This window comes from Lampetra planeri, chromosome 20 (assembly GCF_965212315.1).
Source record: "Lampetra planeri chromosome 20, kcLamPlan1.2.h2, whole genome shotgun sequence".
Taxonomy (NCBI): domain Eukaryota; kingdom Metazoa; phylum Chordata; class Hyperoartia; order Petromyzontiformes; family Petromyzontidae; genus Lampetra; species Lampetra planeri.
The window spans coordinates 1,193,337-1,219,623 of NC_136126.1; the positions used below are offsets into that span (position 1 = coordinate 1,193,337).

The following is a 26,287-nucleotide window of genomic DNA, read 5'->3' on the forward strand; positions in this document are numbered from 1 at the left end:
TATATTTGTTATATTTAATCCCCCACAGTGCATTATACATTGACTCTCGGAGTAATACAAAACACGAATTCATAGATTTGGCCAAATATGCCACTTTAGCATGACTGCTGAAAAAGGGTCTTGAGACTCAGCGACACTTTTCTGAATACATTACAACGTACGTACAGCCCTTTGACAATCTGCCGTCGGTCATTTTGTCGTTTGACCATACTTCACCACACTGGGTCCACACCGCATTGTGCTGGGTTCACACCATATTACGCTGACCACCGACTTCCTGAGTATGGGGCATTCTTAAAATCGTATTGCTGTAAAATTTCCAACTTACAGTAAAAACGATGGCAATGCTAATGACAGCACAATGATGCATTTAACAAAATCTCACATTCCTCGATGACTCTGCCCTAAAAAGGAACAGGCACCATTTCAAGCAATGGCCCTTCTTCATGGCAAGGAAGTCTTAGATTTCATTCAGATCTTGCTGCGATGAATACGGCCAATAGCCCCAAACGTGACCTGTTACATAAACGTTTACCCCATTAGGGCAGGGTTATTGATGAACGTCATTTGTGCTCAGGTCACCACTGCCGAACGCAGTAGCACAGTTTGTAGTTTGACCGCGACTGTAAAGTGTTTATTTTCTCACGAACGAAAGCTTCCGGGTTCAGCTGTCGAGACAGCCCCAGGGCAGGCACACAGCCAGGGAGGGCGTCTCTCTCGGGACGAGACAGCCGGGCGTCTGGGCGTCAGGGATGCGCCTCGCCTCGGATCCTCGCCCCCTACTTGAACGACGCCTTCATCTTCTCGAAGGGGTCCGAGTCCCACTTGGTGGGGTCCCAGGCGAGGAACCAGCCGGTGAAGGTGGGGGGCTCGTGCCCCTGCTTCACCACCACCACGGGGGTGTCCTTCCCCCGGCCAGACGGGTCCGTCTCCAGGTACGACTTGGCTGTGAGACGACACGCGGAGTGGGGGGGGTGGGTGTGGGGGACACGGCGAGTCTGTGGGTATCTGCGTGAATCTGTGGGTGTCTGCGTGAGTCTGTGGGTATCTATGTGAACACGTGGGTCTCTACGCGAGGCAAAGATTGCATAATTAGAAGGGCTACGAACAATTAAGACGTTTAAAGATTGTGCTGTTGCGTTGAAACGTCTCTAGACGCGCTGCGTAACCGAGAGGTGACGGGCGAATTTTAGGTCACGTTGGAATACGGCGCCACGGGTGGCTAAGATGTTAACTACCTCGCCTGGTATACAGGAGGTCGTTGTTTCCATCTAGATTGATTTTGAGCCGGCTTGAAGACATCCACTGGCTGATGTGCATGGGCAAAGCTCCCTAGGGTGTTGACAGCTCCCGGCACAGAGTTCCCCATCCCGCGGGGCACACGCGACACGCGATGTCTCCTGCGTAGGCGTGGGGATCGTCCCTGCGGCGAGCCGCCAGGTTTGAAAAGTATTTTCTTTTTGCACAAACCTCCCGGGAGAGAAGGGGGGATGACGATTTCAGCAAAACGAAAGTGCCGGCAAGATGGACGTCATTTAAAGTTAAAAGGTCAACGGCACAGTGGGGCAGATACGGTTGATAGCCCAGGGAAGCCCGAGCAGGAATTCAAATTACACGAGCAGTCCGAGTGAGATACTTCACCGTTTTTCTTCTGTCTGCTGCTCAAAACACTAACGCAGTTTTTCCGTTCCTTTGTCGGACAAGTTTATAGATTTTTTCTCCATTTGACTGCTATACACACCATAGGATATGATTAGTGGGACTGTCTGTGTTCATATATTTGTAGTAGTCTAACGCGCGCCAAGGGGGGTAATTGTAAACACGTGTCGGCTGGGGACAGTGAGGTCGTACCGGGACAGGCTGGTGTTGCTGGGGGACAACGGAGGAGATGGAGACGGCCCGTTAGGCAATTATGGATGCAGGGCAGTGATTGGCCGGTTGTTGTTGTCAGGGACAGGGTGGCGCCGCTATGTCTGGGAATGGGGACAGGTGGCAGCGGGGGCCAGGGGCGCGGGGCGTTGGGGGGGATGCCAGTTAATTAATTGGAAATTAATAGGGACGGGCATAAATACGGGATAGTCAGAGTGAGACGGGGAGTTGTGCTGGGAGCCTGACGGAGTTGGGTGGAGTAGAAGAAGAAGTGTAGAGTAGCAGTGAAGTAGCAGAAGAAGTATAGAGTAGCAGTAGAGACGGAGAAGCTGAACGAGAGAGACAGTCCGAGTGAGACGGAGAAGCTGATAGAGAGCGACGGCTGGAGTGGGACGGAGAAGCAGAGAGGGGAGTCGGGTGAGACGGAGAGGGAGGAATGGAGCGAGCGAAGCCGGCGGAGCGCGGCGAGCGAGCGGAGAACGCACTGGAGAATGGTGGCGAAATGTGCTAAGTTGGATAAAATAAAGTGACGACAGAAAAGGAAGAAGTTGTCCGCGTAAAGTTCAGCACTACATATTCGTTGACAAATGCATTTTATTTTTCGATTTAAAGCTTTCGTTCATTCAGACGCTGTCTTTCTGACAGACCTGTTCTTCACCTGAGGACGGCTGCTTGCGTTGTGGCCGAAACGTCGTGAGAATTATTTTATTATGTTTTATTTTTATTATTTTATTATTTCCATTTTCCGTGACTTTACCGAAAGAACCAAGAAAATGCATTTTAGCTCGCCATCCCCATAATAACAATGATTAACATATGATGTGCACGATATTCACTCACTCTTGAAGAGGGAGAATGACTCAGAGCCCTGAGGAACCAGAGCCAAGCAAGGACTGCCCAAGCGTTGCATGAACAGCGGCGGAATCATGAACAGCAGCGGACCCGTGAACAGCAGCGGAGCCGTGAACAACAGCGAACCCATACACGGAACGACGCCAATGACCTTGATGGCGTTCGGGGTCCGACCAGTGAACAGAGCCGTACGTGGTATCCTGTTTGCGAGGAACGATCGCTACCGAGCCAAGGGCGGTGCCAGCGATTCCCAAATCACCGCTGTAGCTTTGGAGGGGAGCGGGTTCACAGTTTGCGGCTCGTAGCTCGCGGTTCGCGGTTCGGGCCTCGCCGAATGCCACGGGGTCGAGGGGAGAGTGAGAGCGGGGATGGGAGGATGCCGCGGAACGAGCTGCGGGGACTGCGGACGTGACGACAGGTGCAGCGCAGAGGCGAGTGGAGAGGGGGGACATTGGAGCGGCCGACCTAACGCAGTGCCGGGCCGTGTGGCTCGTGACACCGTGACACTGACCACACGTGACACTCACCACACTTGAGCGATTCTTTCTTTTCCACATCGTTGGCGTCCTCGCCAATCCAGAGGAAAAGCTGCAGGGATGGGGGGAGGAGGGGGGAGGTGGGGGGGGATTGAGGAAATGAAAGGTGAGGGAGGAAAGTGGGGGATGGAAGGGGAGCATGGGAACCCAAACAGGAGCACCATGATGATGGTGACAACGGTGGTGAGATTCTAGAGTGATGATGATGGTAGTGGTGGTGGTGGTGGTGGAGATTATTATGGTATTAAAATGTAATAATAATAAAAAAAAGATGATGTTACCTGGTCCCATACGTCTAAGAGCATGACATCATCGGTGGCCAGGTCTTCCTGAGTGAAGTCTCCCGCCACCTCCTCCACCTGAGGGCGCGACCGACACAACGCTGAGCTCCACACGCGGCCACGGCGCGTTGCCATCGGCGAGCATCGCCCCTCAGGGTCAGCAAGGGCACACGAGGGGGGGGGGGTGAGAATTTCCACCGCACCAGGGGGTGGGGCACTGGGGGGTGGTGGGGGTAAGGAGGCAGGAGGTGGTCAGCGAGACAGGGCCCCACACCGTGAGGGCAGCAGCAGAGAAGGAGTGACCCGCCAATCGAGCAGCAAAGGTCTGCGCGGGGGCCGGGGGGGCGATATGCCAGAGAGCCTCGGTCGCTGGAAGCAGAGAAAGAGAGAGAGCGGTGGATCTAGGATGAGTGGAGGGGAGGAGAGCGATGGGAGAGAGAGAGCGGTGGATCTAGGATGAGTGGAGGGGAGTAGAAGCCAGATGATCCTCTCGAGAGCTCTACGAGGGGGGGAGGGGAGGCGTGGCGGGGAGCGCGCCTGGAAGCGGCCGGTCTTGTTGGAGCAGGCGAAGAGGCGGGGCGGGTGGTCGTTGTAGTTGGTGCTGAGTCTCGGCGAGCTCTGGTAGTCCTTCTTGCCGCCCAGCAGCGACCAGAACTCATCTATGGGGGGAGGGGTGGGGGAGAGGAACGAGCGGTCGATCGGTGATGGCTCTAGAAAGTAAAAAAAGTCTCGGTGGCTTCCTGCTTCAAATGAGCATTGGGGCCAAGGTTTGTTTGTTTCTGCCCAGCCCTGGGGCCAAAGGCGAGCGACTGAACCGGAAGACCCCGGAGATAAATCCCCTCGACCTCCGGGAGAGAGAGACGCACACAAATCCCCATATGCAGTAGGTATCGTCAGGGTCTAAATCGAACCCACGACCTCCTGTGTACCAGGCAAGGTGGTTAACACCACGGCCCGTGAGTCGCAGGCGACGGCGTCGTGACCATGATGGCCGCGGAACTCGGCGGGGAGGAGAAGGGGCGTTAGGGTGAGGGTGCCCCCCAGGTTACTCCTCGCCCCCCACCTGGCTCGTCCCCCTCGGCCAGGTCGGCGTGCGTCCGGCGGCCCAGCAGCTGGGCCACGTAGGCCGCCCCGTCCAGCTCGCTGCGCTCGGCGCCCTTCCCCTCCCAGATGAACGTCTTCTTGGGGGATAGCAGCACGAAGGCGTCGTTCGAGTTGAGGGACGCGGCGCTCAGGGGGACCTTCGCGTGGGGGAGGGGGGAGGTGCGGGAGTTCATCAGGGAGTGAACCGTCGGACATCGAGCAGAACGGCACGTGCGCACGTGGTAACACTCCCGACGCCGTACAGCAGACAGCAAAGCTGACGAGGATGAAGACGACGATAATGTTGATGATGACGACGATGACAACGATAATGAGGGTGACGACGGGGATGATGATGACGATGATGGCGATGTTGATGAAGATGACGAAGATGATGTTGACCAGGGTGACGACGACGACCTCACCTCGACGGCTCTGGTGGCGCCCGCTGAGGAGCTGCGCACCTGGTAGAGTCGCGTGGGGGCCTGGGGGCTCTGCCCCCCATGGCGGGAGGTGCCCCCCGCGTGCACCACCAGGGGCTTGCCCCCGAACAGGCTTAGCAGGTGCGGGGGCTCGGAGCCCTGAACCACGCGCACCTGGGGGGGGGGGGGGCACAACGTGGAATATCTGCCACTGGCTCCAGGCTGTGAACATCCGATGCGCATTCCCACAGATGCCCGAGACTGGACCCTGTGAGACTCGGGGCACTGACACAGGGAGGGTGGTGCCCTGCTCTCTCGGGCGCGCGTGTTGCTCACCTGCATGGGCCGTCCCCCCAGCTCGTTGTCGAGCTGCACGGACAGGAAGGCGGAGTGCGTGATCTCGTCCTTGCTCGACTTGCTGCCCTGCCTGCTCCCGGCGCACACAAACACAAAGGTCCCTCCGTTGGGGCCAGAAGCGAGCAGCGGCGACTACGGCTGGCGCGGCACGGGAGGGGGTGGGTGGACAGCATCACGCACGGCCGTTTTCGTCTCCGTAGTGGCGATGTTTACACAAAGCGCAAGGTACTCATTTGAGGCTGAGTCTACCAGGACTGGTTCCTATAACTGCACCGGTGTTGGTCGTGAGCGGGAATTGAAATCGGGTTGCTGGGTTCGTAGCGCAGCGCGCATTAACCGCTACACTCTCCAACACATGCACATGTCCACATGTACACCACACACACACCACTCTCACACACACACCACTCTCATACACACACCACTCTCACAAACACACCACTCACACACACACACCACACACACCACACACACCACTCACTCACAAGTGTAAACTAGGGTCTGGCTCCGAATGTATTCGTGCCCGTGATTGGCTATAGCGGGCGGGGCACTAAGGCATGGATACCCCTTCTTGTGTTGGTATGTTCGTTGACGTTGAACTTCCTTCGCACCGTTTGTAGCCAACCGTGCCAAGTCGGAGTTTCACAAATCTCCACCGGTGCGATCCCCCAACCCTCGCCTCCAAACCGCTGGCATCACAGCCACCCGACGTCCCGTGTCTCACCCCCCCCTCGCCCGCCCTTCTTCTCCCCGTCCTCCAACCCCAGACCTGTCGGGTCGAGCCATGGTCCTGCACCCCCCCCACCCCCTCCGCCCCCGTGTCCCGACGCGTGCCCTCCCACCCACCAGGTGTAGAGGATCTGTCCCCTGCACCACGTGTAGAGGATGATGTACGAGTCGCCGCCGAAGAACTGCCCGTAGCTGGCGCGGTCCACACTCACGCGGCCACAGCTCTCCACGCGCCACACCTGGGGGGGGGGGGGGGTGCAGGAGGTAGTTGGGGGGGGGGTGTGCGGGAGGTAGCTGTGGGGTGGTGCAGGCGGTAGCTGCCTTGGGCTGTATCAGATTGGCGTAATAACAAAATAACGAATCGTTGTGTGAATGCGCGAGTCTTATTAAGGCCAGACTTAGGCACCTCGGGGATTCTCAGAGTTGTAAAATATAAATATTAATATATAAAATATAAATATATGAAATAGAAATATATAATATAAATATATAAATATATAAAATATCAATATATAACCTATAAATATATAAACTATAAATATATAAAATACAAATATAGAAACTATAAATATAGAAACTATAAATATATAAAATATAAATCGCTTTCGTGGAGGAGGTGAGCCATGAGCGTCACATCTCAAGTGGAGCCGTTCCGGGTCCTTGGCAATGAGCGGTGCTGAAGCTCCGGCTAAGGGCGAGGTGACCACGCACAGGCAGTCCTCGTTTAACGCGGCAGATGCGTTCCTGATAAGTGACGCGTTACGCGACGGGCATTGACAGTGAACTAATTCATAATCACCGCTCACTCACACGTTAATTCTCCCTCCCCTCACCTGAACCTCGCCCTTGTCTAATTTTCCAGCACGCCTCTATCTCGCTCGTGTCGTCTCATGCGAGTCGGCGGATGAGTGAGCGAGTGGGTGGGTGGGGTTGGTGCACGCATAATCCAGTAGGTGGGTGGATGAACGAGTGAGTTGGTGAGTGAGTTGGTGAGCGAGTTGATGAGCCAGTTGGTGAGCGAGTTGGTGAGCGAGTTGGTGAGCGAGTGCGAGCGAGCCACCAATTACCCCTCTCAAACCCCATTACCATGCCCACTCTCCAGCATGCCTCGCTGTCCTTCACCCCCGCACCTCCGGTTCGCGTGGTAGGCTACGTGCGGTGCGAAAGAAGTTCAAAGTACGCCCCTCCCCGCCCTCCTCCCCCCACCCCCTGCTCACCTGAACCTCTCCCTTGCCGTCGTCCACCATGCCGTGCTGCGCGGCCATGGCCGGGCTGGAGTGCAGGGTGGAGGCGTTGAAGGGCACCTGCTGGACATGGGCGACGCTGCCCACGTTGTACGTCTTGCCAGGCGTCACGACGTCGTCCTTGCTCCTCCAGCTCAGGAAGAACTGCTTGAAGAGCGCTGTCTCCCCTTCCTCGGGCAGCACTGACACCTGGGGAGCAGTGACGTGGGAGGAGCAGCAACAGAGAGAGAGGAGGGAGCTTCTCTACTCGCTATGCACGGCTGGGCTGCGTGTGTGTCCTGGGCTGTGTGTGTGTCCTGGGCTGTGTGTGTGTCCTGGGCTGTGTGTGTGTCCTGGGCTGCGCGTGTCCTGGGCTATGTTTGTCCTGGGCTGTGTGTGTGTCCTGGGCTGTGTGTGTAGTCCGGCCAAACAACCCCCTACTTCCTCGCGGTGCCGGATGGGCAACTCTGTCGTGGACAGCGCTGTGGGGGGAGGGCCAATGCTGACTGGCCTCTCCCCTCATGGCGTCTGTGACCACCACAGTGGCTAAACGGGGGCTCTGGACGGTTGCGAGGGGCTGGTAACCCCTCCACCTTCAATTAATTACCACTAAACTATGACGTAAATATGTAACGAATAAGCTTGTGCCGGAGGCCCCGGGGGGACAGGCATCTATGGCGTCTCCTGGCCAAACCCCAATTGGCGGAGCCAGGAGATTTAATCTTCACCCTCGGGGCTCCTCCAGAAACAACAAAAAGCCACTTCGTGTGGCCACGTGGAATGTTCGAACGCTCACTGCGGAGGAGAGGCTGCCACTCCTCTGTTGGGAGCTAGACCGGTACCGCCTGGAACTCTGTGGCATTCAGGAGGTCCGGTGGACCGGTTATGGCTCCTGCCACCATGAGGAGTGGACAGTTCTCTACTCGGGGCAGGAGACTGCCAAACAACAGGGTGTGGCTCTTCTTATGAACAAAAAAATGAAGGGGGCGTGGGAGTGTGGCGGTGAGGTGTGGGAAGCTGTTAGCCCCAGGCTACTTTGGGCTCGCCTTCCCATCAACCGGAGGCGAGGAGTGGTGGTCGTGGTTACTTATGCCCCCACCGAAGACGAACATCCGTGGAGGGATGCAGGCAAAGCCGATGAGTAAGATGCCTTCTATGACCTCCTGTCACAGGTGCTGGCTAAAGTGGCCACTTGGGACAGAGTCATCTTGTTGGGTGACTTTAATGCCCGAGTTGGTCATGATGCTGGCACCTGGTCTGGAGTGATTGGAAGGCATCGGCCAGATCAGCTCAATAACAACGGTAGGAGGCTGCTAGATTTTTGTGCAGCCCATGGGCTTGTAATTACCAACACGCTCTTCCGGCATCGGCGCATCCACACAACATCAGGGATGCATGTCGGGTCCAAGCAAGAACATCTGCTGGACTACATAGTGACGGACCAGCGGATGCGAGCCCATGTCCTTGACACCAGGACCTACAGTGGAGCTGATCTGCCCTCTAACCATCGACTAGTAATCTGTAAGATGCGCCTGACATTCTTCCACTCCGGTGGTGTGTGTACACCCAGGACCCCATTCCAACCTAAAGTGGCCTGGTCTCAGTTAGCTGATCAAAGTTGCAAGCGAGAATTTCATCATCGCTCGCAGCTGGGGTTGGCATCGTCCCCCACTCCTCCTGATGTCGAGGGTAAATGGGTGAGGTTTAGGACTGTGACTCATGCAGCTGCAATGGTTGCTTTGGGTACGCGGTCCAGACCTCCCCAGAGACCCTGGCCGACAGAGGAGGTGTTCAGGATAGTTGAGAAAAAGCGACAGGCCCACTCTCATCGGCTACAGCATCCGACGTCAGAGAATGAGGAGGCTTACCGCAGTCTTCGCTCGGAGGTTCGGAGAGCCGTAAGGCACTGCAAGGATGGGTGGTGGTCGCGGGTTGCTGAGGAGATGGAGTCTGCCTCAGTGGCCCGCGATCACAAATCACTATTTAACTCCATCAAAAAAGTAACCTGCAGCGTCACACCTATTACCATCATTATGGGAAAAAATGGTGATCCAATCTCCAACCCCCAGGAACAGGTTTGCAGATTTGCTGAGCATTTCTGTGAGGTCCTGGGGGAGGGGAAATCCCTCAGCCAAGAAAACATCATGGCACAAAGTGGGGATAACCCTGCTGAGGCTGCGTTGCCTCATATATTGGAAGAAGTCACCCCCTGTGAGTGGCTGGCTGAAGTGCCATCTGTTGACGAAGTACTGAAGGTGATCCGGAGTCTGAGACCAGGAAAGGGACCGTGCAGAGATGATCTCCCAAGCGAAATGCTGAGGGAGGGTGCCATTTGTGCACAGACTGCTCTATATGACATCATAACAACAGTCTGGAACATTGGACGGGTTCCGCAGGATTGGAAGGATGCCCTGGTGGTCCCCCTCTTTAAGAAGGGGGACCGCACAGACTGTAACAACTACAGGGGCTTCTCACTCCTCAGTGTGCCAGGAAAGGTCCTGGCAAGGATTATTCAACATCGCCTTGCCAGGCACGCTGAGGAGAGGCTTGCGGAGCCCCAATGCGGTTTCAGGAAAGGGCGGTCCTGCACAGATGCCATATTTTCTGTCTGTCTGCTACAGCAGAGGTGTAGGGAATTCCAACAAGACCTACATCTCTGCTTCATTGACCTGGTCAAGGCCTATGATGCCATCAGTAGGCCTGGGCTCTGGGTTGTCCTTCGTGCTTTCGGAGTCCCTGACCCTCTGCTGACGATCATTAAGGACCTTCATGATGGTGAGCGGGCCCGGGTAAAACTACGTGGCCGGGAGTCAGAGCATTTCCCTGTACACCTTGGGGTGCGACAAGGATGTCCTCTGGCTCCAACATTATTTAACATCTATTTTGATCACGTAGTTCATGAAGCCTTCAATAGCTGTACCGGGGGAATTTCCATTTGGTACAGATATAATGGGAGGCTGATCGATGCCCGGGTGCGATCAAGGGATGGCTCCCTATTGGTCAACCACGTTATGTATGCCGATGATTTGGTAATAGCTGCTCATTCAGAGGAGGAGTTTGAGATGCTGCTGCTGAGACTGGAGCATGCCACTAAGAGTTGGGGCCTTACCATCAGCCCCACCAAAACTAAGCACCTGCCTGGCTATTTTGTACCATCAGACACTCCACCCCCACAACTCCCAATCGGTGATGGGGAAGTAGTGGAGAGAGTGTAGAGTTTCCCATACCTGGCAGTGTGCTTATGACCGGCTCCAGTTTAACAGCAGAGGTCTCACTGTGAATCAGTCGAGCGGCAATATCTTTCCATCGGTTGCGTAACGCTGTGTGGAAGCTATCTGGTCTGTCGCTCCGCACGAAGCTTCAGATCTTCTCAGCCACAGTCATCCCCTCCCTTCTCTACGCTTGCGAAACGTGGACCCCCATAATGGAGCATCTTTGCCGGTTGGAAACATTTAGGCTGGCCTGCCTACGATCCATCCTGGGTTCATCCAGGCTGGATTGTGTGAGGAGCTCACAAATCCTTGAAAGATCTGGGCAAAGTCCCATCGGTGAGCTCCTCCGGCAGGCAAGGCTGCGTTGGCTGGGTCATGTAGCCCGCATGCCCAGCCACCGCATACCTAAACAGCTTTTGTTCGGCCAGATCGAGGGGGCTAAACGGGCACGGTACGGGCTAGAGAAGAGATGGAGTGATTGGTACAGGAGGACGTGGAGCTGAGTGGACTTGCTGATGACTGGTACCAGCGGTGTCAAGATCGGCCTCTGTGGAGGAGGCTCGTGAAGGACGCTACTGGGCAGTTGGAGGCAGTCGCCCTCCAGCAACAACGGAGGGCGGAGGAGCGACGCTCACAACAACGAGCGGAGCACCGGATGGCTAAAGCACAGCAAGTTGGCACAGTAGGGGGCACAGGTGGTGCATCAGCCAGTCATCTCGGTCATCTCAGTCAGTCGTCCCGTGGCACCTGGGTCTGCCCCGTGACCTCCTGCCAGCGGGCGTTCGACACTTCACGTGGCCTCAAGGTGCACATGGCCTGGCACAAGCGTCGTGGTGTCGTCACCGCCACTTAGTGGCGAATGGCGGTTGTTGTTGTGTGTGTGTCCTGGGCTGCGCGTGTCCTGGGCTGTGTGTGTGCGTCCTGGGCTGTGTGTGTGGGGTTGGGGTAATGATAGGGGTTGGGGTAGTGATAGGGGTAGTGGTAGGGGTTGGGTAGTGGGAGGAGTTGGGGTCGTGGTAGGGGTAGTGGTATGGTTGGGGTAGTGGTATGGGTTGGAGCAGTGGTAGAGGTTGGTGAAATGATAGGGGTTGGGGTAGTGGTAGGGGTAGTGGTAGGGGTTGGGGTAATGGTAGAGGTAGATGGGAGTTGGTGAAGCGGGATTGGCTCAAACCGATTTGGATACCACTTGCCACTGATGTCATCCGTGGCCGGGAAATCGAACTCGTGTCACTCGGTTCGCAGCGCAGTGCGATAACCACAGCGCCACCGCTCCACCCCAGTGACTCTGCAGCGCCAATCGAACGTGTTTGACTACTCGACTCATAAACACGAGAACTACAAGTCGTGCAAGGATGAGCAATTTATGCAAACATCTCCAAAACTCAAGATTCCCCTTCCCGAAGGCGCAGCATGCGGAGTGAGAGGACCGCTGGGGGGTTGTTGTTGTTGTTGTTGGTGGTGTTGTTGTTGTTGTTGGTGGTGTTGTTGGTGTGTCTGCGTCACCTTGGTGCTGGGCGAGTAGCTCATCTTCTTGATGAACTCCTCAGCGGTCATCATCGCTTTCTGCCTCTCGTTCGAGTTGGCTCTCTTGCCTGCAGCGACATCACTTCGTCATTTAACCACTTCACCACTTCCCCAACTTGTCAACCACTTCACCACGTGATCATCTTCATACAACAGTCGGCAGTACGTGGCGGCGTCATGGTCCAACTTGGTGGTAGAAAAAAAAACATTACCGGCATATGACTGAGTTGGGAAATGAAATAGCAACTTGTTGTGCCCCCTCTCCCCCCCCTTCAAAATATAGGGGACCCCTTCTTGAATGAGAATAGTCAGACTCAGCATCCTCTATCCATCCCCAACACGGCTGGGAACTTTGGCTGTGTGAATAATAATGGGATGGTGGGGTGATAAGGTGATGGTGTTATGTGACTTTGTGGCAATTGGAAGATGGGATGATGGTGCAATAGGACGATAGTGATGGGATGGTGGGTTGGTGGAGTGCAGAGATGATGCTTGTGATGGGTCCGTCGTCAGCGTAACCCCCAGCCTGACCCTCACCCTCACCTTCACCCTATCCCTCACCCTAACCCTAGCCCTCACCCTCACCCTCACCCTAGCCCTCACCCCAACCGTCACCCTAATCCTCACCCTCACCCTAACCCTAGCCCTCACCCTAACCCTCACCCTAACCCTAGCCCTCACCCTAACCCTCACCCTAACCGTCACCCTAGCCCTCACCCTTCCACACGAAGATCTGCCCCGCGGAGCCGTTGTCGAGCAGGAAGCAGTCTGCCGAGTCGAGCAGCGACTGCTGGAAGGGACTCGCGCTCGCCACCTCCTTCACCTCCATGCGGCCGCTCTCGTCGGAGATCTGTGGCCATCAACGACATCCACAGCCACCATAATCCTCATTCCTACACAATGATAATGATGATGATGATCATCATCATCTTTATTACCCAATCATAATCCTCATCCCTCCATCATCATTATTACCACCACCATCATAATTATCGACATAATTCACAACTAATGTAATAATATCACCATCATCATACTCTCCATATATTCATTGCAACGACCATCATCATCAGTAGCAGCATAATTGAACGTGGAGTTGAGCGACATGTAATCTACTACTCAACCGAGCCATTGGCACGGACAGCCACGTCACGCTGGCTTTCAGTTATTGGGGGGTTCCCACCTTCGAGTGTCAGGCGGCCATTTTAAGGGGCTCTCAATTGACTTATCTGTGGCTTCTTAGTTTTTCCTCCCCGTGGCCTATGACATTTTTTTTTGTACAATATCTTGTGTACCTAAAACAAAGTAAGGAATCTTAGAAATAATGTGTTGTTATAATCATTGTTGTTTGGTCCTTGTTTGTAACCTTGTAGAGCTTGGCTGAATTCCGGTTCGAGATATCCATTTCTACATCATCAGGGGTCCCGGGTGGAAGTTCAGGCTTGGGGCCCAGCACCTGGAAGGGTGAGAAGAGTCAGGGTTGATAGGTCAATAACGCGAAGGTCATAACGATCATGGTGGCGATGATGATGGTGATAATGATGATGATAAAAAGATGTGCTGCTGCTGTTTTTTATAATGGATGACGATGGTGGTGGTGGTGATCGTAATTATATTTCTAATGATTTACTAGTTTAGGCTATTACGACAGAGCCAAATGTATGATGGTGACGATTTTAGTCGTGTTGCTGCCACTGATTTTAATAATAATAACGATGACTGATAACGACTCCAAAAACGAGGATGACGACGATGGTGATGGCTATGATGATCACGACGATGATGGCTATGATCGTGATGATGGCTATGATGATGACGACGATGATGATGACGACGATGATGATGACGATGGCTATGATGATGACGACGATGATGATGGCTTTGATGATGACGATGGCAATGATGATGACGTTGACGATGCCCCCCCCCCCCCCCGGCTCACGTTAAGCAGCTGTGCGGGCTCCTCGCCCTCCTCCACCACGTGCACCGTCGCCCGCCCGCCCCGCTCGTGGTCCCGCACGCCGCGTGCCACCTCGGACGCCTTGACGCGCTCGTAGCGGTTGCAGCCCGAGCCGCACCACTGGTAGATGTTCTACAGGGAGCACCCGAGTACCAACACGGCTCAACTCCTGAAGCAAATGCGTCGCAAACCACAAACTGGCGGGTAAACCTCCTCTGTCCCGGAGAGGTGCAGAGGCATGGCAGCCTCTCCTCCCATGTGTCCCATGTGGGCATGGGGACTTTCCGCGTGGCTGGCCAAAGTGTCTGCACGTTGTGCCTGGAGGGTGCGGAGGATCCCCGAGGGAGGCGATTCAGTGCCCTGGCCCTCCCATATGGTACATGGCCAGGGGACATCAGGTGCTTGTTGATTGGGACTTCCGGCGCAAGCTTATTTTTTTTCTGTCGTCCTTTCGTAGTTTAGTTTATGGTGGAGGGATTACCAGTCGCTCGCAACTGTCCAGCGCATCCTGTCTGTCAGCCACTGGGGTGGATGCTAAAATATCGCCTATTTATACTTGACCAAGTTAGGCCCACTAAGCTATATAGCTCTATACTCTTTGGTTCTTTCGGTAAAGTCACGTTGGTATAAAATAAAATAAATTAAATCACCACATTTCGGGCACAACACAAGCGTCTGTCATCAGGTGGGACAACCACAGCAAGAAACAATTGCTGAAGTGGGCAAAAGGGCTGCTGCAACAAGAGGCTATATAGGCAAGAGAGGGGGGGGAGGAGCCAGGGAGGAGAGACAGGGAGGGTGGAGGTGTGGGGTAGGGGGAGTGGAGGCGACAAGTAAGACGCAAGCACGGCAAAAAATGCTGGGGTGGGGAGGGGAAGTGGGCGGGGCTGGGAGTGGGAGGGTTAGGAAACTGAAGATGCAGATATGAAGGCAGGCCAAAAACGTCGTGATTTATTTTATTTAATACCTACGTGACTTTACCGAAAGAACCAAAGAGTATGGATCTCTGCAGTCACGAAAACTTCAAATCTCGATTGAACCGCCTCTACCGGGAGGGTTTCCACACATCTGTTAGAGCTTTTAACAGATAGCAGGACAAGAACGTGCAACTAATCGAGTCGCTAACCTTCCTCAAGAGATGTCGCGATAACAAGGTAATACCTATCGCATTTACACTCACATCTGCTGCTGTCACTTCTCCTAATGCTCAACGGATCTTGTTTAAAGCCAGCCTATCACTAATCTCAGAGAGAATAAGATTGCTCCGATTTGAACTTGATAATTTAGACAAGACTCTCTTACAATCACACCTAATATTAACAGATAAAATGTCCACTTCTGATTGAAACCATGTAGATAACATGATAGTCTCCTCTGCTAATTCAATGTCAACCAAATGTAAAGTTAACTTGATCGCTAAATTCAACCTCCTGTCAAAAAATAAGCCAGATCCACACGTTAAAAAGTTAGATGTTAACAAGATTGTTATCAATCACAGTAACAGCCCAATTTCTGACAGCCTAAAATCGGTACTAGCTAAAGGGTTGAATTTCGCAGTCACCCCTAAACATATCCCAGTGGATGATATAATCTCCCAGGTCGACGTAGCCCTCAAAGGCTTGGAACACATCCCGACAGATGCTGCTAGAGCTCAAATTGCCACCTTCCTTAAAAATGCTAAGAAACCCATTAGTAACATCAGCAAAAACGAGCGCTCTGAACTCGCAAAATTGAAAAAGAGGGATGACATAGTCATCCTCTCGGCCGACAAGGGCAATGCTACTGTCATCATGGATAAAACCACATACAACAACAAAATCCAGGACCTTCTTAATGATGGCAGCTACACCAAAATCACCAAAGATCCTACTAACAGCCTGACTACAAAAACCAACAATACCAGTTCGACTTCTCTAATCGAACCAGTCAAACGGCTCTCCCTAAAACCTTCTGCTTCTAGACCACCCAGATTCTATGGTCTTCCTAAGATCCATAAAGAAGGCACTCTACTTCGGCCCATCGTTTCCACGATCAACTCACCTATCTACAAGCTGGCCCGTTTTCTGTCTGATACCTTGCTTCCATTCACTGGCAAGACTACCTCAGCAGTACATAACTCAGCTCACTTGGTCTCTCTAATCAAGGGCATTTCACTGTCCCCAGCTTTGATGTGGTTTCTCTGTTCACCACGGTTCCTGTGCCTGACACCATAGCAATAATTGAAGATTTAGTCCAATATGGACTGAACCCTGATGTTCCTAATCTGGTTAGGCACTGCCTTACCAGCACTTACTTCACCTGGAATGGTACTTTCTACAAACAAAATGAAGGTACCCCCATAGATTCCCCCTTAGCACCAGTGATAGCGAATGTTTTCATGGAGAAATTTGAAACAGATGCCATCCAGACATCCACCCTACGTCCTTCCTTGTGGTAGAGATATGTGGATGACACTTTCGTCATTTGGCCACATGGCCTGCCAGCATTGAACCAATTTCTCAACCACATTAATTTCATACATCCATCAAATTCACCATGGAAGTGGAGAAGGATGGCAAGCTACCATTCCTGGATGTTTTGTTTGAGAAGAGACCTGATGGCTCTTTGTGACACTCTGTCTACAGGAAAGCCACCCACACAGATTCCTATCTGAAACCTGGTTCCCACCACCATCTGTCACAGAAGAATTCCCTCATCAAAATACTGCACCACAGGACTCACTGCATTTCTGACCAACACCACATAGCGAGTGAACTGGAACATGCACACCAGGTCCTTAAGATGAATGGATATTCGGACCGCATTATCCACAAAGCTGTTTCTCCAACTATGGAGAAATAACCCCCTGAGACGCCAATCAAAACCATCACGTTACCATACATAGCAGGCGTTACCAAAAAGATTTCCAAAATCTTAAACAAACACAAGATCCAGGTCCGATTCGGTACAGTACACAAAATCCGTGATCTAATCCCATCTGTGAAGGATGTCACTCCTGACATGCAATACCCTGGAGTCTACAAACTATGTTGCACCTGTGATGATTGTTACATTGGGGAAATGAAACGACATGTCTCGGACCATGTTCGCGAGCACAAGGCAGATCTGAAACACGGCAGAACTAATACCTCTGCCATGGCTGACCATTGCTATAACGCTGTGGGCTCTCGTGAAATTGTTTTTTCCGAGACCAAGGTGCTCAGCAAACCTTCGGGCTACTATCAAAGGTTTGTTCATAAAGCCAACCAGATATATAAACATAGACCTAACTTCAACTGCGAAGATGGATACAGATTGAGCAATCATTGCAAGGCTGTTATTAACCACGTAAAACCATAACTGCTTTTGGCCTGCCTTCATATCCGCATCTCCAGTTTCCTAACCCTCCCACCTCCAGCCCCGCCCACTTCCCCTCCCCACCCCAGCATTTTTTGCCGTGCTTGCATCTTACTTGTCGCCTCCACTCCCCCTACCCCACACCCCCACCCTCCCTGTCTCTCCTCCCTGGCTCCTCCCCCGCCCCCCTCTCTTGCCTATATAGCCTCTTGCTACAGCAGCCCTTTTGCCCACTTCAGCAATTGTTTCTTGCTGTGGTTGTCCCACCTGATGACAGCCGCTTGTGTTGCGCCTGAAACGTGGTGATTTAATTCATTTTATTTTATACCAACGTGACTTTACCGAAAGAACCAAAGAGTATGGATCCCTGCAGTCACGAAAACTTCTATTCTAGACTATATAGCTCTTTTTCAGAAGCGATCTGGCCACATATAATAGCTCAAAGAAGTGTGAAATCATCACGTGGATATTTATAGCGGCCAACTACTCTTAACGCACGTTGATTCTAAATGTGGCGGGGAAAAACTGAAGACCTGGAGAGAAATCCACGCGACCACAGGGAGAACACGCAAACTATAAATGTACAGCAGCAGGCGTCAGGGTTGGGATCAAACACACGACCTCCTGCATACCAGGCGAGGGAGTTAGCATCTCCTAGCCAACGCCGCGCCACCGGATGCGAGCAAGCCAAGAGGGTAACCAGCTGGCCGGAGGCGTCACGACACACAACGCCGCAGTGCTAGCGCCCATCCTCACCGCCCCCAGGTCGACGATGAAGCAGTCTCCCCGGTTGAAGCTCTTCCAGGAAAGCGGCACCTCGGTGGCGCGCACCGTGCGCCGCCCCTTCACGTGCAGCAGCCGCTTCACGTCCGCCACGTTGGGCTCCACGTGCTTGAAGCCCGAGGCCACGCCGCCCGCCTGCACGACAACAACAACGACGACGATGACGACGAAGTGACAAGGTCCTGCAGAGTCTCCTCCTCTGACCTGAGTAGGGAGCTCGCCGCTCCGGTGTTACGCAGCGGCAGCAGCACCGGGCGGTTCACGCGAGCGCGCGCGCACCTTGTACTTGATGCCGCCCTTGAAGTAGGAGAGGAACGAGTTGGACTCGTGTCCCTGCACCTCGCGGTACTGCACGGGCCGCCCCCCCAGGGAGTCGTCCAGCTGCACGGTGAGAACTGCCGCCGCGCCGGACTCGTCCTGAGAGCACTCGCTACCTGCGGTGGGGTCACGCGTAGACACGGGGACATGGAGACTCCGGCAAACAGAGAAACGGGGACAGGGATACACGGAGAAACAGGGACACGGGGAGACGGGGACACGGAGACACGGGGACATGGATACACAGAGAAATGGGGACACGGGTGACACGGAGACACGGAGAAACGGGGACACGGGGACACGAAGACACGGAGACATGATGCGAGCAGGGCAGCAGCGGCAGACTCGCTACCTATGGCGCGGTGCAGACACGTGTGAGGAAGGGGTGGGGGGGTTGATATTTAATCGAGCGAGTCGATGGACGAGTCGATGGTTGAGCGGTTGAACTGCTGATTGAGTTAGCAATTGATCGAGCGATTGAGTGGGTTGAGCAAATTCGGCGGGCGAGTGGCCTCGAGCCCAGTGTGCGCCTCACCGAGCCAGAAGTGCAGGTCGTATCGTTTGACCGCAGGGCCGAAGGCGAACGTCTTGAGCACCACGTAGGCATCCCCCGTGAAGAAGTTGCCGTACTGGTTGGGTGCCACGGCCACGGGACTCAGCTTCTCCACCCTCCACACCTGCAGCCCCTCCACCTGGCCCGCTCCCTTGAACCCCGCGTGTAGCACCATGGCTTCAGGTCGGAGGGGGGGTGTCGGGGGGGGGTCGGAGGATGAAAAAAAGAATAAGGTGGTGGTGGGGGGGAGGGGCACGGGGTGAGACACGGAACGTAAAGTGAGCCCGGCGCGTGACAGCGATCCCCGCGATTTGGAGGCGATGGTTGGAGGATCGCGTCAGGGCAGATTTGTGACATCTCCGATTTCCGCACCTTCCAATTTGATGCGGTTGGCTACGTCCGGTGCGAAAGAAGTTCAACGTACGTACAAGTGCGAGGTGGTGGCCAGGAGATGGCGCAGTGGTGCACGTGCGATGGTGATAATCCAGAGGCGGTGGTAGTTCGGTGATATCCGCTTCCCACGGACCGTTCTCTAACACGGACCGATGCGCTGCTCTCGAATCGATTCTTCGTTGAATGACAACGCAACGCCAAATGAGGATTACATTGGCAGGGGGAGCCGGGCAGAGAGGATGCTGTGTTTGGTAAGTGTCTACCTTTTTTTGCCGGTCACTCTCTGCTCTGAAGTTAAGGGTCATTTGCCCAAAACGGTCGGCCTATCGCGTGCATATCTTGTTTTGTAAGGTCACAAGTAAAGTCGAGAGCAATGTTTATCTATATAAAGTGAGTTTTGGCTGGTGTCTTTTAATGCTGTACTATCATCCAGTCAGCTTGTTTATACTTTGACACGCACGCAAAAGTATTGCTCAGATTAAAAAGGAGACCGATAGCCGGACTGAATGGATGGTAAATATTGAACTTTGGTGGCTTTTGAGCTGCTTGTTTTCTAGATTTTGCGTTGGAATGAGATTGCTTATCCCCTGCGTACTAACCAGACGGATCGTGCAGGCAACAAGAGTCGAAGGTTAAGATACTGTACTCACTAACATGCACAAAGACAAAGATCCCCCGTGTAGCCTTTTAACAGACTGTTGGGGCAAGTGCTGTTCGTGAGCACCTTGGAAGAAGGCCGGCACGGCACACGAGCGGGTGGGTGGCCAGCACCACGCCCGGCCGCCTTTGCCTCCCCGAGTGGCGATATTTTCACATCGCACCAGGTACTCATTTGAGGCTGAGTCGACCTCGGGGAGGCACAGGATCAGTTCAGATCATCGTCACTGGTGTTGGCCGTGAGCGAGAATCAATCTCGGGCCGCTGGGTTTTCACCGCAGGGCGCTAAGCGCTCCGCTACTGCGACATGCCAATACACACGCATCAATAGCCTAATACATACATATACACCATACATACATACACCAATGTACATTCGTGCAGTTAATATTAGTAGCAATACTAGTCCAAATTGTATTGCCTAGTATAGTTGCAATAACTCCCTGAGTGTTCGACAACAGCAGCGTATGCAGAATGCAGCCAAATAATCACGATTCGAGAGCAGCGCATCGGTCCGTGTTAGAGAACGGTCCGCGGGAAGCGGATATCACCGAACTACCACGAAGGACCCTTCAAGTCACCTGTGGCGTGCACCGAAGTAGGACACCCACGTGCTACATCAAGTGAAGACTGAGAGCCGTGTACCGTGTTAACATCACTGCCACTGGGACACGGCTCAAGGTGCAGCCCTGCAATGTCCCGCTCACCCCACTGCTGGTACAAAGCCCCCCCCCCCCCCCCGCCCAAGAAGGTATTTGGCCTACTCTTCCATTCTGGATAGGCGTCTTGGAAGAGGTGGGAGTGACCCACACTTTACCCCACCACACGAGTTGCTTACCGATTTGTGCCGCGTTGCGTACAGAGTGAATGTGCGGGTGGGGGGGTACGTGATAATATTTAAAGGGTACGTGATAGTATTTAAGGGGTACGTGACAGTATTTAAGGGGTACGTGATAGTATTTAAAGGGTACGTGATAGTATTTAAGGGGATTTTTGTCTGAAATCCTGCGGCCTTTCACTGGAAAAATCACCTCTGCAGTACTAAACTCTACTCACCTGGTATCGACAATCAAGGTATTTCCCTGTCCCCAGACGACCTGCTTGTCAGGTTTGATGTGGTCTCCTTATTCACCAAAGTTCCTGTACCTGACACCATCGCAATCATTGAAGACTTGGTTCATCAAGGACTGAATGCTGAGGTACCCCCCCCCCGCCCTGGTGAGACACTGCTTAACCAATACATACTTCACCTGGAATGGAATTTTCTACAAACAAACTGAGGGCACCCCAATGGGCTCCCCCCTATCTCCGGTTGTAGCCAACGTTTTCATGGAGAAATTTGAAACTGATGCCATCCAGACTGCCACTCTACGCCCAACCTTACGGAAGAAGTACGTGGATGACACTTTTGTCATCTGGCCACATGGCCGGCCTGCTCTAGACCAATTCCTCGACCACATCAATTCCATACACCCAGCCATCAGATTTACCATGGAAGTCGAAAAAGATGGCAAGCTACCTATTTTGGATGTCCTAATAAAAAAGAGACCTGATGGTTCAATGAGCCACTCTGTCTACAGGAAAGCTACCCATACGGATGCTTCCCTAAAACCGGATTCCCACCACCATCCATCCCAGAAGAATTCCCTCATCAAGACTCTGCACCATAGAGCCCAATGCATCTCCGACCAGGAACACATTGCCAGTGAACTCAAGCACGTGCACCAAGCTCTCAAGGCTAATGGTTACTCTCCGACTACACAATCCGCAAAGCCATCACTCCAACCATGAAGAAGGATCCTCTTGAGGAGCCATTCAAAACCATCACCATACCCTACATTGTGGGGGTCACAAAAATAACTCCAAAATCCTGAATAAACACAAGATCCAGGTCCGATTCAACACAGTACATAAAATCCGTGATCTGGTCCCGTCTGTAAAATATGTGATTCCATACATACAGTACCCTGGCGTCTACAAACGAAGTTGCCTCTGTGGTAGCAGTTAAATTGGAGAAACCAAACGACATGTCTCGGACCGAATCTGTGAACACAAGGCAGACCTGAAACACGGTAGGACCAACTCCTCAGCCGTGGCAGACCATTGTTATAATTCAGTGGGCTCACATGACATTGACTTTTCCAAGACAGAGGTTCTCTGCAAGCCATCCGGCTACCATGAGAGATTCGTTCATGAGGCCATCCACATATACAAACACAGAGACAATTTCAACCGAGAAGATGGATTCTCGCTCAGCAATCATTGGAAGGACGTGATAAACCATTTCGGGTCTTGATTAATTGTGTTCATGTTCACGGTGACTTTCAGACCGCATTCCATTCGCTGGCATTGACTATATAGCTTTTGTTTTCTCTTCACAGATCGTAGTCTTTGCTCCGCTGCAAGTTTCCTGCTACCACTCTCCCACTGACATATTCCTTTGCTTCCTCTTAGTACCTTCACGCGACTGTCAATGCTATGGCGTATAGTAGATTGTATAATAATAAATAGTATACTAGTGTAATGTTTAATAGAATGTATAAGGTAATATATAGTATCATAATTGTATAATGAATATACAGCTGTGTGGTATACATTAGGGTTTGTAGAATAATACATAGTGTAATATTACAATATATAGTCTAAGGTATAGGGTAGTGTATAGTAACGCAGTGTATAATTCAATGTTGGGGTTTGTCTATGGCAGTGCATAGTACGGTGTATAGTCGTGTGATGTAGAAAAAAGTTTAGTTGGAGGCATATCAATATAATGCATAATGTTAGAGCTTATATTGGGCTCTGTATACGATATTATATACAGTGTAGTTTAGATTTAAAGGTATGATATTGTAATGTATAGTAGTCTAGTTTACAGCATAGTTGTAACGCAACACAGGAGCACAGATGGACTCGTCCGTCTGAACAACGCTCGCTGCTTTCCGTGGCGCTCACGTTAAGAAAACACCGCCACTTTTTCGACATAGAAGTGTGACTTATTGTTAGTAGCTCAGCTGATTGGAGAGTATATTGAGTTTATTGATTATATTGATGTAGTTTACATTATCGTTTTTTATCAGTTTAGTATATGGTAGTCATTATATAGTTTAGTGTATACCCAGTCACTTAATGTTAATAGCTCAGCTTATTGGAGAGTATATTGAGTTTATTGATGAAATTGATGTAGTTTATATATGTATTTTTTCAGTTTACTATATGGTAGTCATTATATAGTTTAGTGTATACTCAGTTACTTAATGTTAATAGCTCAGCTTATTGGAGAGTATATTGAGTACATTGATTATATTGATGTAGTTTATATTTAGTTTTTTCACATCGGTGTATTGTATGGTAGTAGGGTATTTGCAGTTCTTTAGAAACTCATTTTTTGTTGCCCACACAATGCACGAGCTTGATACGCGGTGGTTTGGCTGCTGCAGCTCTTTACTATCAAAATTTCCCTCCCTTTATTACTGATAATCCTATTTCCCTCCCTTTATTACTGCTAATCCTACATAATACACTAGCATAATATGACTTTGAGACCCCCCACCACCTACTCATTCCACAAGTAGTGACTAATCCCATATCTACATTTGTCATCAATATGCTAAATTCCTCTGTTGATATGTAAACTCCTTTGTCAAGGCTCTCTCCTCCTCCCACCCAGCTTAAAAATACGCTGCCAAGCTTAGCAGTGTTCATTAGGACGCTGTCTTTCCGACAGCCCTGTTCTTCACCTGAGGACGGCTGTTTGCGTTGTGGCCGAAACGTCGTGAGAATTTCATCTCATTATGTTTAATTTTTATTATTTTATTATTTTCCTTCTACGTGACTTTACCGAAAGAACCAAGAATATCGTATTTAAGGGGTACGTAATAGTATTTAAAGGGTACGTGATAGTATTTAAGGGATACATGATAGTATTTAAATGGTACGTGATAGTATTTAAGGGATACGTGATAGTATTTAAGGTATACGTGATAGTATTTAAGGGATACGTGATAGTATTTAAGGTATACGTGATAGTATTTAAGAAACTTGCACGAGTGTTTTAACTGCCGCGTCGGAAGAGATGGAATCCAACTGGCGCCCTGTGGGTTGCAAGCGCGCTGCTCTGTGTGTGCGTTGAACTTCTTTCGCACCGTACCTCGCCAACCGCGCTCATCGGAGGTGCGTGGGAAGGACAACAACACTAAACACAACAACAAGCAGCAGCTCTAAAGAAACGGGGTTTTAAATGTAGACGATTTAAAATTGGCTTCTTAGTATCGGAAGGAAGAGCGCGTTCCAGACGGCCGCAGAAGCGCATCCGAAATCGCGATACACCGCGGGAGAGGGATGAGAACGCCGCCGAACGGACGGTGAGACAAAGTTCACTTACGAGATCCGAGACGGATTCTTGCACGGACGTCGCACTCGTGGCTGCGGTGCCCTAACGTGCCCGACTCGCTTCTTTCTCCCCTCCCCCCCGCCTTTTAAACTTGTGGCTGCGTCGCTCTCACATTGACCGCTCCGCCCCTCCCTCCTCCCCCACACTCCCTCGCCCCTCCCCCCTCAATGGAGCCCTCCCCACCACCTCCACCACCCCCACCACCTTGACCCCTCCGCGACTCGACCTGTCAAGTTCAAGAATTGCATCCGCATCAGCCAGCAGTTGTCATGTTCTATCCACTGCTGCGTGGCTGCTTCCCCCGAGCACTCAGCAGGCCATGCGGTTACTGATCAGGAGGCGGTCTGATCTCATCTCTTCATCAATAATTCATCATCACCAGCCGTGGCCAATCCACTGCTGGATGAAGGCCTCGCCAATATGTCGACAGTCCCTACCCCCTCCACTGCCCTGCCGTCTAAGAAGCAATCATCACCCAGCACGGGCACACGAGCTGATTTCATCGATCATCGAATTCGTGAGCCACGATCGATCCACTACTGGATGTGTATCTCCCCTTGCCATCGCCGTCCGTCCCCGTGTTGCAATGCAGAGAGAGACACAGAGAGAGACACACACAGAGAGAGAGACACACAGAGAGAGAGACACATAGAGACACAGAGAGAGAAAGATACACAGAGAGAGACACAGAGAGAGAGAGCCACACAGAGACACACAGACAGGGATCCGTCTCGTTCTTCCTGCATGTCGAGCGCGATCTGGTCGCTGATTGGTCTACTCAGTTTCAAACCAATCACTTTAAAATACAAGGCATATATTGATTTGATTTAATTCATTATTCTGCATATATTATCAGAGTATGTTTTTTTCATTCTGACCACAAGTATTGTGGTTAATGCAGACATGATTCCTTGTAAAAGGTTTCAGTGTGGTGTTTTAACATCTTAACACCTATACTCTTTCGTTCTTTCGGTAAAGTCACGTGGGTAGAAAAATAATAAATAACGACGTTTCGATCGCAACACAAGCAATCGTCATCAGGTGGGACAACCACTGCAATAAAAAAACTGCTGAAGTAGGCGAGAGATCTGCCGTGGCACGAGGTTTTGTTGCCAGAAAAAAGGGGAAAACCTATTCTTGTATTTTGAGACTGGCAAAGGAGGTCCCATGATGTCTGCGGCGTGTTGTTCTCTAATCCACGTGTTCCTCTTTCCGTATCGGAAAGTAGTTCTCTCTCTCTCCACGTTGTTTTTTTCTGCACGTGCGTCGGAGCCTCGGCGGCGCCGGGCCAGGAACACATCACCTGGGGGAAAGCCCTGGGCAGGGATTATTTACGCGACTTAGATATGCTTCGTCAGTGAGTCGTCTTCTGCAGGGACAAAGCCCTGGACAATGAGTGACCGGCAAATAATAGGGACAACTTGGCGCCTGAGGCAAAGCGCCGGGGAGATATCAATTCGCATTCGACTCAGAGACGCTGGCTCAGTGAGTCACCGGCTGAGACGAAGCTCTGGGAACGTGGACCAGCGGATACGAGAGGGGAGACGAGAAAGGAGAAGGGAGTTCGATGGGTGCGGAGTGCCGAGGCGTGGCGTGTTGCATGGTCGTATGACCCGGGCACGTTACCTGGTGGGTCATCTAACGACCTTTGCTGAACCCTGCGTGAGCCGCATCCTCTCGCGTATTTCAGATCGCGTTATTGACCGCCGTGTTCGTTGATGACCGCCGTGAGTCCAGCACCACGTGTCGCGGCGGTCTGGCAACACACGGGGAGGGGAGGCCCCGGGGTAAGTCCCATCGTGTGGGCCC

At 52.1% G+C, this 26,287-nt stretch overlaps 1 protein-coding gene across 2 annotated transcripts; it reads right to left on the reverse strand.

Annotated features, from left to right (window-relative positions):
• On the reverse strand, positions 1-26,287 carry LOC144724250 (scinderin-like). 2 transcript variants are annotated; one of them, XM_078603221.1, is made up of 17 exons: positions 26,105-26,287; positions 19,021-19,215; positions 18,447-18,601; positions 18,141-18,302; positions 14,031-14,180; positions 13,455-13,544; positions 12,806-12,938; positions 12,068-12,156; positions 7,347-7,562; positions 6,247-6,368; positions 5,380-5,470; positions 5,047-5,217; positions 4,602-4,779; positions 4,076-4,197; positions 3,539-3,616; positions 3,249-3,309; positions 1-946 (listed from the first exon to the last, which is right to left on the reverse strand). In XM_078603221.1, exons 2-17 carry the CDS (start codon positions 19,211-19,213, stop codon positions 780-782), a joined length of 2,178 nt encoding a protein of 725 aa, XP_078459347.1. In that variant the 5' UTR covers positions 19,214-19,215; positions 26,105-26,287; the 3' UTR covers positions 1-779. The 2 variants fall into 2 exon arrangements, with proteins under 2 accessions (XP_078459347.1, XP_078459348.1); XM_078603222.1 differs by lacking the exon at positions 26,105-26,287 and adding an exon at positions 24,470-24,530.